General features: G+C 37.2%; 1 protein-coding gene across 1 annotated transcript in view; it reads left to right on the forward strand.

The window, feature by feature from the left end:
• Window positions 1-2,375: 2,375 nt before the first annotated feature.
• RASSF9 (Ras association domain family member 9) overlaps window positions 2,376-19,161 on the forward strand; it is a 31,337-nt gene continuing 14,551 nt past the window's right edge. The window contains exon 1 of the mRNA XM_081084153.1: window positions 2,376-2,627. Coding sequence (XP_080940279.1) covers window positions 2,581-2,627 — 47 coding nt within the window. The 5' untranslated portion in view covers window positions 2,376-2,580. The remainder of the gene's footprint in view (window positions 2,628-19,161) is intronic.

Below are 19,161 nucleotides of genomic sequence, written 5' to 3' on the forward strand. Positions count from 1 at the left end.
GCAAAGACATGCAGTCAGAGTTGGCCTATAATCCCTGTTTTTTACAAAAATTAGTACTTTGTCTAATACTCTGTGTCAACACTTGTACACAATATTTTATCTAGTTCTCAAATGAATATCAATAAATATAGGCCTTTATATGAAACTCTGATTATTTGCTTATGAGAATCAACTTGAATAAAATAGTTTAAATATTTTGAAGGTTATTGATGTACATAGCCAGATTCATTTCTATCAGGGATATTATCAATTTGTACTACTCATGTAGAGTAGTATACTCTGACCATCATACTGACAGACTTGAGCATCATCATTTTTAAAAATCAGGCAATTAGATAGATGCAAAATGAAATCTCTTTTTCAGTTACCTATACAATATCTGGTTACCAGTAAAGTTGATTTTTTAAAAAACATGGTTTTGTTCTTTTCTTTTAAAATTGTTATTTGCTTATTTTTCTATTTAGATGTTAGTGCCCATGTTGTGAGTCCTTTTAGCTTTTAATGTCTGAGGGACATTAACCCTGTGTTTTAATTCTTACACATCAAAGAGCTTGTCATGAACAGTATTAATAGAATATTTTATGTGAGGAATAACAACATCATAAATGAGACTCATTTGAGCTAACTTGAAACTCAACATAAGATTATACTAATAAAGATGTAATGTTTCCTCTTGTTCCATTAAAATTCCTTTATTGAAAAACGTTTTATATGAAAACTGTCTGTACAAATAATCTTAATAAGGGTGGAGAACCGAAACTACAGGAAAGAGGTATTTGTAAATACAAAATTCTTTGCAAATTGATGTCAGGCATTATATTAATAAGTAAACAGTATAGCTTTAGGTGATTGTGTTTAGAACAACTTAGAATAACTGGGTGATCATACACAATAGTTTAAATAAAAAATGTTTGTGATGTGCTTGTAAAATAAAATCAAGAACTGAAACTGATGTATACCCAAGATGGATATTTTATATATATATATGGCATATATACCTACATTAAAAATAATTAACACATTTTAAATATATAAATTGCATATATGTATATATAGATAGAGAGCTATACAATATAGAGGACTAGAGAAGAATTATGATAGTAGACATTGGAGGAAAATTTTGAGCTCTGTAGAATCCTTTATAAATCAGTTCATATAAAAGGATAGTCATTTTTTGGTCCCTTTTTTTGTTGTTTGATGTTGTTGGGGATGCGGCTAGAGCTCCCAAAGAAAGTGTGAACCATCATGCTCTCGGCCAGGGTCCAGAGACCCACTAGCCTAAAGTGTGATTTCCAGTGAACCTACTGGTACAGTCCCTTTGACTTCTTTCCCTGTCTCCCTTTGCTGAGGAAGCCAATGATTAGATGCTTTGGGCCAGGAGTGGGAGGAGGGGCAGGAGGGAGGGGATTAGGGAGAGGAAATCCTAGAAAAAAATATCCTGGGAAAACTCAGCAGGCCCTCATCGCCGCACAGCGCTTTCCCACGCCTTCGTGGGGCGCAGGGGAGCTCAGCGGGCACTGCGCTGACTGCCCGGGCCCTGGGTTCGAGCTAGCTTGGGATCCGGTGATGCCTGCCCACCCCTCGACCTCCACTGCACACTTGAAGTTCCCTGAAGTCCTCCAGGCGCGTCCTGTCACTTTCCTAGTTGAGTGAGGAGCGGGAACAAACATGTCGCTCTTCCTTCAAACTCCCAGGCCCCCAAAGGCCCAGGAAATGCCCAAGGTGAGGCTGGGGCAGGCTTAAACCCCTGGGAAGTCGCTCTGCAAACCCCGACTGGTTCCCAGGCCGGGGCTGAGCTCAGGGGCCCTTTGGCGCTTCACCTTTCGGAAGGTGACCTGGAAGAGTGTGAGGAGTGGCGTTGGGGCGCTCTGAGAAGCGGGAACTGGGGGGCTGAGATCCCCGGGAAGTCTGTGACCACCCGCACTGCGTCTCCAGCTGCGCTCCTCCCCCGCACGCTTCCCGGCCCCGGCACCCCGGGCAGGGGATTTCGGAGTGGAATCCGCAGACAGAGTTCTGGGCCCTCACTCCCACTTGCCAGATCAGATGATTTTCACCGACTGGAGCTGCTGGGAGGTGGGGGATTTACTGTTAATCCTTTTATGTGTGTTCAGCTCACCTTGTGTGGTTGGGTGTGGAAAGGAGGGAGGGGGGTTTCCAAACCAAGTGGAATTCTCATTCCATGGGCATGAACCTGCCCGCGGGGTTGGCAGTTCTTAAAGTTTAGCAAGTCTGCAAATAAGTACAGAACACAATAGAGTCCCCCTCCCTTCCTCTCCCTTTTTTTTTTTTTTTTTTTCTTTTCCTGCTTCCAAATGCTTTCTTCGAGGCTGAAGCTGGGCAGGTCTCCAAAGGTGCAGCAGCCACAACAATCCCGCAGTTCAAAGTTAAGCAGCAGTTGCACAACTTCCAGCAGCTCCCTTCGCCTGCTGCTAATGAGCTGAAAGCCAGGGACATCTAAGGAGGTGAGCAGGAAGCTTCCATCCAGTCCGCCTCCCTTCATCAGAGACACCCGGCACTCCTGCCTCCCATCCTCAGATAACTTTGAGATATAAGTCCTTGCCCTTCAATTGCTTGGCGACCATGGCTCCCTTTGGAAGAAACTTGCTCAAGACTCGGCATAAAAATAGGTAAAGTCCGACGTATGTGTGCTCCGGAGTTTGTGTGAAAGTATGTGATTTGTTGCAGTTGGGTTCTGGTGAAAATTGTTCTTTGGGGGCAGAGCCCTAGGGAGTGAGGTCTTGTATTTGTACTTAACTGGTGAGGATATTGTTTCAGAACCAGTGACTGCAGTGGCCAAGTCAAGGATCTTTGAAAATAATGATTTTTTTTTTAAACTCATTTCCCTCCGCATTTGGCCAGTCATTGTACCACAATAACACCAAATTTTCTCTTTGTGTTGCTTTACATATTTGAGAGTAGTAGGCTAGCAAGTTTCATTTTGTTTTAGACAAAAATTTAATGTGTTTTTGGAAGAGTTAAATTATTATGAATACATAAGTAAAATTAATTAACCACTAATTAGAATGAAAAACACGGCTGCTGATACAATCCTGAAACAATGCTTTGGCTCTCCTTAAAGTAGGGCAGTCCTGAAACTTGAAAAGTTCCTGAAGGGAAAATGCTCTGTAGAGAAACTTCTCATGAACTGGTTCTTTAGCAAATGTTTCAGAACTTTAGGTGGTTTTAGGAGGATTCAAACAGCTGTCCTCCTTAATCCTTATTATTAATATTTTACTTTGATTTGATTTCCTTTGCACTTTCAAGCCTGCAATGCCCATAATGTAAATAATTTCTCTTTATCTCAGTCTCTCCCTCCCTCTCTCTCTCCTCTCTCTCTCTCTCTCTCTCTCTCTCTCTCTCTCTCTCTCTCTCAATTTTTTGAGCCAATATGTGTGTTTCAGGCCTCTTAAATGTTTTATTAACACCTTCAATGTTACATCTCTATGCCAAAAATGTGAGGATAATTTTATACATGGGCTTTACTTTTTAATATATTTATTTTGGCATAAAGGCTTTTCCACAACTCTTCTCTCAGTCATGCCTGTTTGTACTTGTAATTTACTTGTGTAAATTTAAAAGCATACAATTAGATGGTAGGAAATGATACAATTATTTTAAAGTGTCTGCATAACAATATGGGTGCGATACCACTTTAAAGTAAATCTCCATAGTTTAATTCTATATGAATGTCTATTTGAAACATTCTGTTTTTAACTCATTCCAAATATATTCATGATTCAGTTGACTAAGTTTGCTTAAGAAACTAAAACAGCAATAATTTATACTATAACATTTTCTGAACCAGTTTTATTTGCTAATAACTTACAATATACCACAAATATGGTATATCTGGTAATCGGTAAAACTGTGTTAAAATAAATAAATGTGTTTGGGTATTATTAAAAAAATGTTAGTGATGGTTATCAAAAATAGGTTTGTATCTTATACATGCAAAATATTCTAAAATACTCCCCTTTTCAAAATAAAATCCTTACTACTTTTTAAATAATTATTCAGTAGTATTATTTATGAGTATATATATATTTTTTAAATGCTGTCAAAATATATAGAAATTTCTTTGGGAAAGTTTATGGTTTTATAAGACAAGATATATTTCTGCCATACTGATATTTTGAATACTTCCCAGGTAGTTTAGGATTGTTGTGTGTATGCGCGTGTGTTTGTCTTTTGTTTTTTTTTATTATAAATTCAAGAATTCTGTCATTAGTATGCTAAATAACAGTGCAATAAGGCTTTGCACACACCCCTCTGAGTTTCCCTCAGGGGAATACGTGTCCACTTTCATTACCTCAGTTTTGCTACTGCTCCATCTAATCTGCCCATAAAACTAATTTTCGTTCAAGGAGGTGAGTATAGAAACATTTTTAATGTAACATTTTCTATGCAAAATTATGAAAAAGTGGAAAGAACAATAAAAAATGAGGAGTTTCATAGTATTTCAAGTTTCTCTGAGTAAATGGAATGGTGCTCCAAAAGGTGATGCTTTATTATGAATATGTTTTCGCAAAGGTGGTAAGTGATATTTTCCTCTTATAATTGAGAGCTTCTGTTACAGGTTTGTATATTTCTAACCCTTAAGAAAAATTTAAACCACAGTGGTAGTTGAGTCTGTAAAAATAGGGGTATTTCAAACTAAGCAGTAAATAAGCCATATAGAGTATTGAAATATAATTATTTTGTATTTATTTTTTCAGTGTTTAGTATTGCTATTGATGATATATTTTTGTTTTCTTCTGTTTCATTTTTCCACCTGTTTCTCTCTTATTCCCCTCCCCCACCTTCCTCCCTTCCACTCTCTCTAAAAATCAATGGAGAAAATATCCCTGGGTGAGGATTAACAAAAAACAAGAAAAAACCTGGTTGATATTTGATATAATGCAAAACCCAGGGAAATAGACAAATAATTATATGGATTTGGACACGAAGTTAATCTTACCCTACCAGATCATCTTCTAAATTTAAAAAAAAAAATAATTAAAAAATTTTAGGAAACAGTATGCAGGAAATTTGAGAATAAAATATATGGTCACAAAATGATTGTCTTTGGGCCAGCAAACTTTTTATGCTTTTCAGTTCTATGTTGCATATAAATAAAAGAAGTGGAGCCAATATAAAATTATTTGTTTACAATCAGAATTAACCTTTAACATTTTTCTAACTCATTAGTATTTAATAGCGAGAGTAATTTTCAGAAGAGCTTTTAGTCTCAGAAGATGGGTCGTTTACTTTGGTTCCAGAATAATAGAATATTCTGTGACTGAATCCTAAAGATCCATGAAGACCTTATGCAACTTCTTGTTCAACATGAAGAATAAAAATGTTGGAGATTCTAGATATTTTCTTTTCAATAAACTGAGATTCTGAAAGTGCTTTCAAAAAGTCACTAGATATTGTTTCTCATATAAAAGCCAAAGAAGCAAATAGTGAAGCCGACTTGACTTGGCATTCATATGGACGTTTAGTAATGGGATTTAGATTATTAGCCTTTTCAAATATTCACATAGGTTCCATTTGTGATCCTGATCAGTTTTATAGTAGATTTGATGGTCAAAATAATGATTGTTTTAAAAAATATTGCTACTAAATAGCAACCAGCAACTTTTTTGAAAGTTCGGAGAAGTAGAATGCCACTGGTAAAGCTTTTAGGAGACTTGGTTGTGAGTTGTGATTCCTTGGGGTTTTCATTAATAAAATTTGAGGTCAGAGAGTTGCTTGGACCTTTTGCTAAACTTTGCTAAAGGCAGAAAATTGTCATAGTAAAGCAGCATCCCATGTGTTTATTTGAAATTTAAAATAGAATATTTATTTAGGTGATTTGTAAAAGGAAATTAACAGTGATTATGATAGGATCTAATCTGGTTAACATGGCCTTATAATTATTGTTAAGCACTATTTAGTCCGCTCTTGACTTTCCTTTGGCTTTCCCTATACCTATGGATATATGCCTATCGCGGGTGATAAGAAATATTGTCGTAATATCAACTTGAAATTAAAAGTCTCCAAAAATGTTCTTGTAATAAATATATTAGAAATAAAATACAGCTATCTTGTTTATAATTGATACATAAAATCTGCATTTAAACTTGCTTTTGAATCAATTAGAACATATCTGCCAGGCTTTTTAAAACCAGGTGCTTTATATTGCTCCCATAAGTACATCATGCCATGAATGCTTCATCAGAAGGAATAATTAAGTTTTGTGGTTAGAAGAATTACGTTTTGCTGGCAGGATAGATATTTTCCCTTTGTAATTAGAAGTATGGTAATTCATGAATTCTGCAGAATGGGAAGTTATTATGTACTCTTTTGTTTGACTTTCAATGAATATTTAAAATGGCCCCAAAACTGGATTGAGAAATGCCAGATATTTGAGTATGAACATCTTCTTAGTTCCCAGGAGTTCCTGAAAAAAAAAAACAAACTCCCTTAATACCTGGTAACTTAAGTAGTTACTAGTTGGCAGCAGACAGCCCATTCAGAACAATGAATGGAATGCTCTATTCCTGGCAAAAATATCCTGAGAACAGTAGCAGTGGTGAAATTGAGCTCTAGGTTAAATCTTGAATTGTTACTCAAACAACTATAAGCCAACTTAAAATCCACTACATAAGATGTGTTGTTATGCCCTGTACTAATTCATGAAACATCAAGGTACAAAGCTCTTAAGTGGATGTTTTTGGAAAAAAAAGTTATAAAAATGCTGTAGCTGGTGAACGATTTTATTTATGAGGAAATTTGATAGTAGCTTTAAGTAATTCACGGAACGTGGCTCTCCTTATTTTAATTCTGAAGGTGGAAGAAAGCTGAAGTGGGGCATGAGTTTACCTCATTCAGGTGCATGTGGATCCCAGTTCTGGAAAAGCAATCTCTTTGTCTCTAGCATATTAGTTTTCTGAAGTGAGGCAATAATCTGCACCAGGTACATGTGAAAGTCAAAAGTTCAGCGTACTTCTGTGTTCCAATATTTTTTAATGTATGTTTGCTTAGGAGTTTTTAAAGACATCTTTTTGGCTAAATCAATATACACAACACATATACTATTGATTTCTCAAGAATCAATTATTTAAAATATATTCTGATTCCATCCCTGTGGAGCCTGTTGTAATACTACTTTTTAGAGGAAGTTTGCATAGTTGTTGATTATAAAGTAAAGCAATTACTAATGTGAATAGTCATGCAGGGGTAAACTTATTACTTTATGTGAATTGAATAGAGCCTTGGGAAGATGCTTAGCACTGGCAAGATATTTTAAGGATAAGGATAATCAATGACAATTAAATATGCTGACAAAGAAAATTATCCTGAAAGGCTTATATCCTCCGACTATAAAGCCCTCTTGTTTTTGTTTTTTGTTGTTTTGTGTGTGTGTGTGTTTGTGTGTGTGTGTGTGTGTTTTATAAATAAAGTAACTGAAAATAGCTATAAAAATTCTCATTGAGTATAGGCTTAGTGAGAGCAGGACTTTATCTTGTTCCTTTCTAGGTAACTAGTGAATAGGTGCTCAATAAATATTTGTTGATTAAATAAGTGGATTCAATATATACTCTCCAAATACAGATGATCCCTGTACAGAACTTGCATCACAGCAATAGAGCAGTATGTTTGATGCATGGGCAACTTAAAGAATGAATCTAGAAATTCAAGGTTGACTTCTTTTTTTTCTTTGTTTTTTTTTTGTTTTTTTGCATTTGAATGAATAGTAGTTCAAAATATGTAACTATTTAAATTTTTTAAATAATGTTATTTTTTAATTTGTCCTTCTCCTTGAAAGTATTGCAGATGTTCCCCCCCCCCTTTTTTTCCCCATTGACCCCCTCCAACCCATACCCACCCCTCCCAGGCCTTCACCTCACTACTGTCTGTGTCCATGGACTATGTATATCTATATTTATATTTATAAAAGCCAAGTGACCAGAATGACCAGAACGTCTGGTCGCTGTGACGCCACTGCGGCCGGCCAACCACCCTGATTGGCAACTCCCCCATCAGTGGTGGGGCCAGCTGACTTCCCGCGGCCCTCCCTCGGCCGGCCCAGCCCCCACTGGACCCTGATCAGGGGCAGGGCTGGCGGCCAACCTCCCGCAGCCATTCTCCCTGGCCGTGCATGAATTCATGCACCAGGCCTCTAGTCCAATATAATAAAAGGCTAATATGCAAATAGACCAAACGGCGGAACAACTGAACAACTGGTCACTATGACATGTGCTGACCACCAGGGGGCACACATGGAACATGGCAGGCATTGGCATCAGGCGGCAGAGGGCAGAACATGGTGGGCATTGGCTGTGGTGGGATTATGGAGCAGGTGAGCAGGGGTGCCAGGCCAAGGTGGGGCACCAGTTGCTGTTATCTGGGCGAGCCTCTGGTGATTACTGAAAATTCTTTGCTCCCGTGCTCCGTGGCCCCACTCAAGGCTCACACCTGCTGCCGGCACCAGAGCCACCGCTCACACCCGCTGACAGTGCCCGGCACTGACCCCGATCGCTCAGGACCGTCAGAGGGTGCGAGCACCGGTTGCCAGCCTCGATGATTACCCCTCAGGGCCTCTCCACCTCCCTCTGCTCCTGAGGGGCGATTGGGGCTGGCAGCTGCCACTCACACCACTGCTGGCGCTGGCCCCGGCCCCAATTGTTCCACGCCATCAGCAGGTGTGAGCTGGGCTGGTGTCGTCAGCCCGTGGGAGCTGCGGTGGCAGGAGCAAGGCTGCCAGCAGACAAGGGGCCAGGGGCCATAACAGGAGGGGCTGGACATGGGAACGGAGGATGGGCCAAGTCCCACCCCTGTGCCCACCACAGCCTCACAGACCACAGTTCCTTTCAAGGTTCACGAATTCTTGCACTGGGTCCCTAGTATGCATATAAGTTCTTTGGTTGATCTCTCCCCACCCACTCATCCACACCATCTTCCCTCTGATATTCCACACTCTGTTTCATGCTTCTATGTCCCTGCATCTATTTTGTTCATCAATTTATTTTGTTCATTAGGTTCACCTCTTTATATCTCTGGTCCTAGGCTCAACACCTTCTTTCCGTCAAATGGTGAAGGGTTATATCTGACAAAAATGCTGTAAAAGATATTTTAGAAATATGGCTTGGCTTTTGGTAGCAAATAAACAAAGGTAACACATTCTTCACTAGTGATACTCGTATTTAACTTCATCTCCTTGAACACAACTGAGTATGTGTGAGTGAGGTTTGGCAGACAATGGTGGATGGCTACTCTATACACCACTGCTAAATGTGAGCATTTTCTTTTTCTTTTTAGATAAGAGGGAAATATGATTGTGAAACATTTATTTTCTCACATGAAATGATAATTTATGCTCTTTGTATAAGATAATCACAGTTATGAGACAAAGGGAAAATGTTAGGAAGAAAAATATCTTGATTAAGAGTTCCAGCTTTTTATTTACATAGACCTGAGGTCATATCTCAGATATGCTATTACTAATTGTATGCCCTGTGGCAAATACTTAATCTTTCTAATATAACAACATGCAAAGGTAAATCCAAGTTTGATAATTAGAGGACGTGCTCTTTAAGTAAATAATACACAATTATGAATAAAAATATTGCTAAGGTCATTCTTGGGTCGTGGAAGGTCACTGTGCAAATAAGGCAGCCCTTATGCTTAAGTTTCATTAGTTTCAGGGTAAATCCACCTCTGCTAATACTTTTTATAACATGACGTGCCAAGAACTGCTTTAAATAATTTACATAATACTTAAAATAATGCTGTGAAGAAGGAGCTATTTTTTTCTCTATTCTACATTTGAGGCAATAAAGACACAGAGGAGTGCAACAATTAAGTGGCAGAGGCAGGATTTAAATTCATGCTTTTAACCATTGTGGTATATGGCTTATTTTGGACTAAATTTTGTCATCTCTAAAATAGACTTAATCTTAAACCATCAAGAAATCTGATTTTATGTTAAAGACAATGCAATACTAGGAGATAATAAAATCTCAATAAATACTTATTCCTTGTTCAGTCCTGTTGGATTAAAAATGCTATTTAATACTTAAACATGGTGTGATATTTTGGGTTTTGAAATGTCAATCCTCACACTCTAAAACTTCTGTATCACCACTGATTTCTTTTCCTCCTTGGATATAGAGAAGTCGATTATAAATTAATTAATAAAATTAAAAATGAATCTATAAATGTTATATAAAACTATCTCTGAATCCTGATGAAAACATGAATTCTGACATCTTTTAGGTTTAATCCTCACACTTTTTTGAGCCAAATTGTAAGACCATTAATGATTTTGCAATGCATAACATAGTTAAGGGCTATTTCCTTATTGTTTTTGTGAAGTTTTGATAAAAAGAAGGGATACATAATTTAAATATTTTAACCTTACGTTCAATAAAAAGAGAGATTGAATATTTAAGGTCCCCTTAATGTCTAAGCTTCTATAATTCTAAAGAACCCTCTGCAAATTAGAGTTTAATTCTCTTGTCCCCTTTGCTTACCTTTTCAAGATAACTTTAAAAAATAGAATTATAAGGAGAAATTTATTTTAGTGTGATTTCATTTTACCTAAGACATGTGATGCATTGTCACATAGCCTCTACCATGAAAGGTAGCATTATGGTAAAAGTCAAATGTGCTTATTTCTACTTATAATCACATGTGATTAGTTTATAAATTATTTTGTTTATCTAAAATATCTAAGAATTATTGAGTATTTTCTATCTGCTAACCATAATTTTAAATTTAGTAATACAAATACATGAATGTTATGAGTAGTTATCTTTTTTAAAAAATTCCTTAGAATAGTTATCTTTTTTATTACATTTCTTTAGGACCGGTAAACTCTGGATTTGGTATTGTACCAGACATGCAAAGACACACCTCCATTCCTAAGAGATTAAACTCCTAATTGAGAAAACAGCATTATAGTTCAAATCTCATGAATGAACTTATTTTTAATTCACTCTTTCATGGGAGACTACCTTTGACAGGGTAGATAAAAGCACAATCTTTATCAGACAGTTAAGAAAATGAAAGCTTATTATCTTGAAGTTAGAGAAGGCTGTTTTTCTGTAGAGTAGGTCTCAATAAATGTTTTTGAAGTGGAAGTATATAACAGAGAAGTAAATGGAGATACAGGAAAACAAAAAGAGCATCATCATAATTAGCATTTATTAAACTCCCACAGTTAGGTGACAAGCTTGGACAAGAGAAGGGAACACAATAAGATGTATAAAAGTATGTAGGAGGGGGCTGAATCACCCAAAGCTAAGACTGGCTCAGATAGGATAATCAAAAAAGAGGAATCCGGAAGCAGGCAGAAATACGATCAGTGTGGCGACAATCCATAATCTTGGTTATGTTAGTAGAAAATAACATTTACAATTGAAGAAGTGTATAGAAAAATGTTAAAGATGTGTTTATGACAAACCATATTAGACTTACAGTCAACTGTAGTTAATTGCTGTTCATTCTAATAATCATATTAAATTGGTCAGATTATCAGTTCATAGAATTGAGTTATTCTACTATTATGTGGATCTCTTGGAGTTGAATTCCATTTGTGCATATAGTGGTCTAACTTCAGCAAACGATAGGAGTTTTGTGTCTGAGGCTTATTGGTATACTGCACAGTGTATGCTTTTTTCTCAACCAGTGATTAGGACATTGATAGTCACCTCAAATGCCCTTGGTTACTCTCATGCTCCTCATTTACTCTGACTTTTTTCAATCCTCCTGGAATTCCCTGAAGTATGGATAACTGAGGGTACTTATGATCTAGTAGCAGGGCATTAATTTGGGGAGGCCACAGTCTTTCATAGTAGAGTCTGAGGATACCTATTTTCAGCTCTGCACATAAGACCTTACATTTGCCTGGAAGCTCGAGAGATGCTATTAAAACCATGTCTGTTTCCACCAGTTAGACATATAATAACTATAATCTCACATGAAGAAAAGAGCTTTACACAATTAGAAAAAGCCCGCACTGTATAAAGCTATAGTGAGCCTTTGAGATTCCATCTTTTTTACCAGTGCAGGCAGTTAGGAACTTTACAGCAATGGGACCAGGATGTATAAACTTTGGTTTCTTGACTGCCTGCTTGTCTACTGTAGTATTGAAAGTGAAAGAATTTATTCCTAGGACTACTAAAATAGGCATGAAATTTAGACCAACTTACTTTTTTTAGATGCTGATTATTTTCAGTGGTCCTACTTTTTTTGCTGTAATCACAGTTTAGAGGATTAAGTAAAACGGCAGTTTGCACTATGCAATGCTTTATGAAGTCTGGGTAGACTGTAGTATTGCTTTCCTATCTATCTTGGCACCTAAAAACAAAACATTCATGAACTATCCCACTCTGTCATATTTGGCATTTACTTGTATATATCTGGCTTGTTGTGACACAAAATGATGATTATTTGGTGACTTTTAAAAATACAGAAATATTAAATGAACCCCACACCTTGGCGGGCATTATGAGAGAGTTATGATGAATCAGATATAGATCATACTTTGAAAGAATTTGCTGATTAGTGGACACACAGACATACATAAATAATTAAAATGCAAGGCAGGCATTTTAAAGTATCATAATAAAATTTATGTATTCAACAATGAATATTTACTTCCTAATATGTGCCATATGTTATTTTATAATGAGGTAGCATAATGAGATAGTCAAGGTCTCTACTCTCACTGAATTTGTAGTGCAGTGGTAAACAGCAGACAATAAACAAACAATAAATGAAACAATTTATTGTTTCAAATACTGTTTGAAACAAGACATTTTAGATATTGGTTACTATTAGGGGTCACTCAGGAGACAGAATTTATGGGAATTCAAAATTGAGTTGGTAAGGGCAGTCGAAAGTGTCAGGATGGGAGAAAAAGAGTCACTGATAATAATAATTTTGGATCTGAGTAACTGGGAACATAGTGTGTCATCATGAGGAACAGAAAAAATGGCAAGGTTAATTTTGGGGAGGGAAGAACATCAGGGTGAAGAGTGAAAAAATGCAAGGTATCATTTGAATGTTTCCAAATATTCCACCTCCAACCACCTGGTGTTGAGACATGCTGCACCTGAGATGGGACTGTGAAAGCAGCCTTTCATCCAACCTGCTTCGATACCTCCTGATGTCCACACAGGGCTGATTAGTGTGGAACATACAGCACCTGGAATGGGGCTTTAAAGACAAAACACACTGGTTTCCCAGAGAGGGCTTTCAAGCTGACTAACCCTATATTAAACCCACCCAATTTCCAGGGAGCATTTAGTAACCACTCCTTTAGTGATCCTTCAGTCATTACCTTTGGTTGAAATTACTTCTAAACAGGGCCATCACTTCTATGGGATTGCAAATTTTTTGTGTTTATTACCTTTTTTATCCCTTAGAGTCAGATACAGAATCATTGTGTATACAATGGAGTTCAAAGAATTTTCATATTTAAATAAATAAAAATCTAGATTTTTGGTGCAGGGACGTCGTCTAGGTCAGGAGTTGGCAATTTTTTGTGTGGGTAAAAGGCCACATGCTAAATTTATTTCAGTGTTTGGGGCCATCATCTTACCCTCTCAGCTACTCAACTCTGTCAATGTAGTGTGAAAACACCTGTAGACAATAGATAATTAAATGTGCATGACTGGTTCCAAGAAAACTGTATTTACAAGAACAGGTGGTGGGATAGTTGTAACCACCAGACACTAATTGACTAAGAAATTCCCTTCATTTGTCTCCCACCCCAATTATAATCCCACATCCCCATCTACCACCCCAACCCTACTCCAAAAATTAAAAGAAACATTTATAACATCTACTATGTTAGACACTTAGCCTTCAAAGATTAAAGACTCAATCCAGGACCTGACTGAAAAACTACCAAAAAATAAAAGTTAGAGATGCTATTACTTAAAGTCACTGGGTTTTGTAGCATTAAGAATGCAAACTCATTTCAGTCTGAGGTGGTGGAGGGTAGGGCATTCAGAGAAGGTAAGGGAATTTTCCTAGAGGAAGCAATATTTGAAGTACAGTTAATCCAATGGAGAAGGAGGTAGAAGGGTTTTTCAGACAAAGGGAACAAATTGTAGAAAAGCCCAGAGTGAAAACAAAAATATGGCAGATATAGTTCAATTCTGTCTAGTAATCCATAGGGTGGTATATGTGAAAGTCAGGTTGCCCTCATGTTTGACCTGTCAGATATCAGCAAGAAGTTAGGAATTGCTAGATGAATGTGCTTGGTTATGAGCTGGGGAAAACAGATCATAGACGAAATCCTAGGAGCAGACAGGAGAGAGAGGCTGAATGGGGGAGGTTTGCATGAGAGGTAGAGAAAGGAGAAAGGGTGAAGTAGAGAGGAAGAGAGGTAAAGAGATTAAAAATAAAGGACTTGGAAGCTATTTAAAACTTTAATTAAGGAAGATACACAATTAGATTGCAGTTTAAAAGGGAAGTCTGGCAATATGGTGCACAAATGTGAAGTGGGCAGGAGTTTATAATATAATTTGTAATAGTTTACTACAGTAATCTATTGTAAAATAGAGTTGTCTGAATTGAAGTAGTAATCATAGAAATGAGGGCACATATTTGTGACAGTTGGAAGGAAGAGTAATATTACTGGGGATGAGAGAGAGAGAAAAGAATTGAGGAAGACATCCAGTTTTCAAGCTTGAAAAAGGGGCACAGGGATAGTGATTACATTCAGTAAGATGGGAAATCAGAAGGTGGAACAGTTTAGGATATGATAGGATTGGATGATAAATTAGTTTTTGATTGGTCAAATTTGAAACGCCTTGGGCTATACAAATGTAAATATCAAGTAAATAAGCAAAGAAAGGAAGTTGGGAACATGGGTCTGGAATTCAAGGGAAAAATAATTGGATTTGGGAACTATTATCATACACTTGGTTGATAAATTTGTGGGCGATATTACAATCACTCATAAAATGTGTATAGTGAAACAAGAAATGAGTCATGGAAACCTGGGGGGTGCCAATTATATCAATTATCACTGCATAATAAAACATCCTAATAATTAAAATAAAAATTTATTATTTGTCCAGATTTTGTCGATAAACTGGGGTGGTTCTTCTGGTTTCACCTGGCTCTCTCGTGAGCAGTGGGTTGGCTGAGGACTAGGGTCAGAAGGGACAACAAGTGGCTGGGTCTCTCTCCATATAGTCTTCCATCTCAGGCTTTTTCATCAAACAGCAGCCTCAGTTCAGCTGCAAAGGATCTGTGGCCATCCCTGCATGACACCTACATCTGTAGAATGTGCAGAGGAAGTGAGGCCCATGCAGGAACTGAGTCACAGGAGCTAGAAAGTAAAGGAAGAACCATGGAGAGTGCAGTCAAGAAGTCAAGCAATGGATTGCTGCAAAGATGGAAGAGAAAGGTCACAATGCATAATGTAACAAAGAGGTCAAGTCAGATCAGGGCCCAAAATGGCTATTGGGTTTGACAGTTAGGAGAGTTCTGATAAACAAGAATTGTGTTGGTTGGAGGTGGGAAAGGGTGGCAGTCTTTTTATTATGGTGGATTGTTGCTTCTGTAAAGTGATGAACTAGAGAAAGTTACTGTGGGTTGCTATTGGTGTTTGGTAAAGAAAGATAACTGAGTGGAATATGTGGTCACTCATATTCAGGCTATGTGACAGGGTAGTAGGAAGGACCAGAGGAAAAGGGAGAAGATAAAAAGAGATTAAGAATGAATAAACCATAAAGCAAAGTCCACGAGGAGGTGGAGGCAGTGAAGTTCAGAGCATATTAAAGAGTTTAAGATATTGGGAAGTAAATGGACATAGATACTTTTGATATAGATAACCAGTGTTTTTCTCTTATAGATGATGTTTTCAAGTATCTCCTTTTCCTTAACAAAATTATATGACAGGTCCTCGTATATTCTTGTTTCTACAAGTTACTAATTTATTGTTTCCCTTTAGGTAATTTATTTATGACTAATGTGAAGAGCTAATTATTTTAGATAAGTTTCCAATTGGAAGTCATATTTTATTACAGTTTATTACAAAGTATGTTCAGAAAATCAGGGATAAAGAAGCTTATCTGGTGCCTTCAGCTATCCTACTGTATAATTCAAATTCATACATATTTCTAGTGCCATTCAAATATGCCAACATATCTGAGAATACATTTAGAGAGGAAAGAGCAGGTGGCTGCAGGCAGATACAGGCTGAAAATCATCATCACTAGGGAATATATTTCACTGAGAACCAAAACCAATTGTGGACTTAGCTGCCAAAAGGAAAACAAATGCTAATTGTTGATATAACTACAGCAATCATTACACTAAATACTCAGGCTAGGGAATTTTCCTTTAATAAATATACTCATGCTTTGTTGTTATGAAATATTTCTCTACAAAGTGCAAATCAATAAGCAACTTTAGGTGTTTGCTAGTACAGGTAACACTGGGAAGTAAGCACTAGAATTTCCAATGAGATTATTTTCTCAGCATTTCATTTGGCAAATACAACATGTTAAATATTTGCATTTTGATTATAATCAATTTCTGGAATCTGAACTATGAGCTTAGTTTACTTAACCCTCAGTAGTCTCCAATACACATTCTTTACACATTCCCTTCCCTTTTCTCTGTGAATGGGAATTATGTATCAGAGCTACCCTGCAGTTATGGAACATGTAGGGTTTTCCTTATCCTCCATGACTGGCATATATTATTACTTTCTAGAAAATTAAGCTGCCATTAATAGAGCATATAATAGTGAATTTTTCTATAGATATGCATATATACATATATATGAAATTTTAATTTTCAGTGTGTCTTAAATTATTATTTTTCACTGTTGCAGTTATGTATAGAATATTTTCTGAAGGACCCCAATTTGAAAACGATTACAATAAAAGTTAATGGTTTATGTTTAGTGAAAACTATTTGATAGAACTACTTTCATGCTTCATTTATTAAAACAGTGATTCAAATTTTCTTAGTGACCTGAGAAAGACGCATTCTTTATGGCTCAAAGGTTGTGTGATTTTCTCTTCCCCAGACGACAGCACTGTGGTCCCCAAAATGTGACTTCAGAAGCCATTTGCCACACTCTGGGTAAAATAACCAGAGTGAGCTTGTGGCCCGGAACTGCCTCACTATTTGCCTGCTTTATTAATTTTAATAAACTTTAGAGTGTGTGTGTGTGTGTGTGTGTGTGTGTGCATGCACGCACTCACACACTTTAAAGAAAGACAATCAAAATGGTCATTTAACATTCCCTTTTCAATTTTATGTACAGTGTAGGGGAGAAAAAAAATTCCTCAACCTTCTTGAGGTCCCTGTGTAGGTCTGAAAATTAAACTGACACAAAATAACAGGAAAAGAGCACACACGTTTATTATAAGTTTTATATGACTTGGGAGCCTTTCTAAGGAAATGAAGAGAAAAAAAAAGGTTAAACCTTCATGTTTTTATGGTAGCTTTGATAAAGAGCGACAGGTAATGTAGTAAACTGGAGGCAACTTAGAAAGTCATGTCTGTTGGATTCTTCTTGTTCTTCTGTCTTCAGAGATAACGGTGCTCATTCCCTCCAGGTGTAGGGAGGGCACTTCTCGAGTAAGGGTGTTATGACCTGGTCCGTGAAAGAGGCGTGTGTGGAAAGTCTGAATGAACTTCCTGCTTCTCCCATTTTCTCCCTCTGTAAGCTAAAAATACTCAGCATATCAAGGTGCCTTATCTAGGGCTATTGTGTCCTGAATCCCACTAGTAGTATATTTGCTTTACTCCAAATGCCATCAGTTTTCCTGAGGTGATCAATTTTTAAGTACAGAAAATAGCCAAAACAAACTTCAAATAGATTTAAAAAGTCAACATAAGTTTTAAAGGCTGAAAGAATGGGAAACACACAATACCTTAGACAAAAAAAATAACATTCATGAACAATTCTCTGAGACAAAGAAACCTGAAACTCTCTCTTAGGTTGTTATTCAACATCTATTCTTTCAAAAATTAGAATGTTTTATATAAGAGAGCCCATGACTATATACCATATCTACACTAATAAAAGAGAAACATGCAAATTGGTTTCACTCTGCTACGCCCACCAGCCAATCAGAGTGACTATGCAAATTAACCCAACAAAGATGGCAGTTAACTTGCATACACAGGTGCAGAGCGAAGACTGAAGATAACTAAAGATGGCGGCAGCCGTGGAGCTGGAGCAAGCAGGAGGCTTGGGTTGCTCCCGGCGACGGAGGAAGCCAAGCTTCCCACAGCTCTGGACTCTGCTCAAGGAGTGGCTGGGGGCCTGGATCGCCAGGGCTGACCCAGGCTTCCAGCCTGCCCTGGCCTCCACTCGAGGAGCTGGGAAAAAAAAAAAGGGGAGCGGCTGGAAGCAGTTGGAGCAGAGAAGCCAAGCCTCGCTGCTGCGGTGAATCTTCGTGCAACAGGCCACTAGTATATAATATATATGTCATGCTTTGGTTATATGAGAGAAATGTTGTTTTAATTTTTTATTAAATACTGGTGGCTTGTTGTGAGAAAAAACGATATCTTATTTCATATAGTAAAGAAAATCGCTGAATTTGTGCATTATAAATGTTTCCTGTAAGTCATGAATTTTGTGAGATGTCATGCCAAGAAGGTCAACTAAGTTAAACCTGTTTCTGAATAGGTTCGTGTATCTGACTCAGATTTCCTATCTTGTTTTCAAAGAGAAAACAATGAAATATGTTGATCATTATATTAGACTTAATAGAGTTGATCAATGACTTTATTCAATTCTTATTTATCCATATTATCCTTATTTTCTTTATTTCCTTGTTATCTTTATTTCCCCCCCACTTATTACCTGAGGGTAGTATTGGACAAGTGCTTAATCTGTTGTTCCTCAGTTTCCTAATCTGTAAAATGAGTTTGACAATAGGACCTATCTGATAGGGTTGTGATGAAAATTAAATGAGTTGATATGTATAACAATGTCTGGTACATACTAAGCACTCAATAAATGTTTGTTATCCAGTGAATCCTTTTACACAGACTCCACTGTTCTTCTCCCCAGTCACTTTATTAGTTTTTAAGTACCTGTTCCTTAACTACCAGGCCTACACATAATAATATTAAATAACAATGTCAAAGGGTCTTCCTACAGACAGGTTCCAAACTCAGCATCAATTAAATCTCTTGAGGCTCTTT

Source organism: Myotis nattereri (assembly GCF_964212035.1).
Source record: "Myotis nattereri genome assembly, chromosome: 2".
Classification (NCBI taxonomy): domain Eukaryota; kingdom Metazoa; phylum Chordata; class Mammalia; order Chiroptera; family Vespertilionidae; genus Myotis; species Myotis nattereri.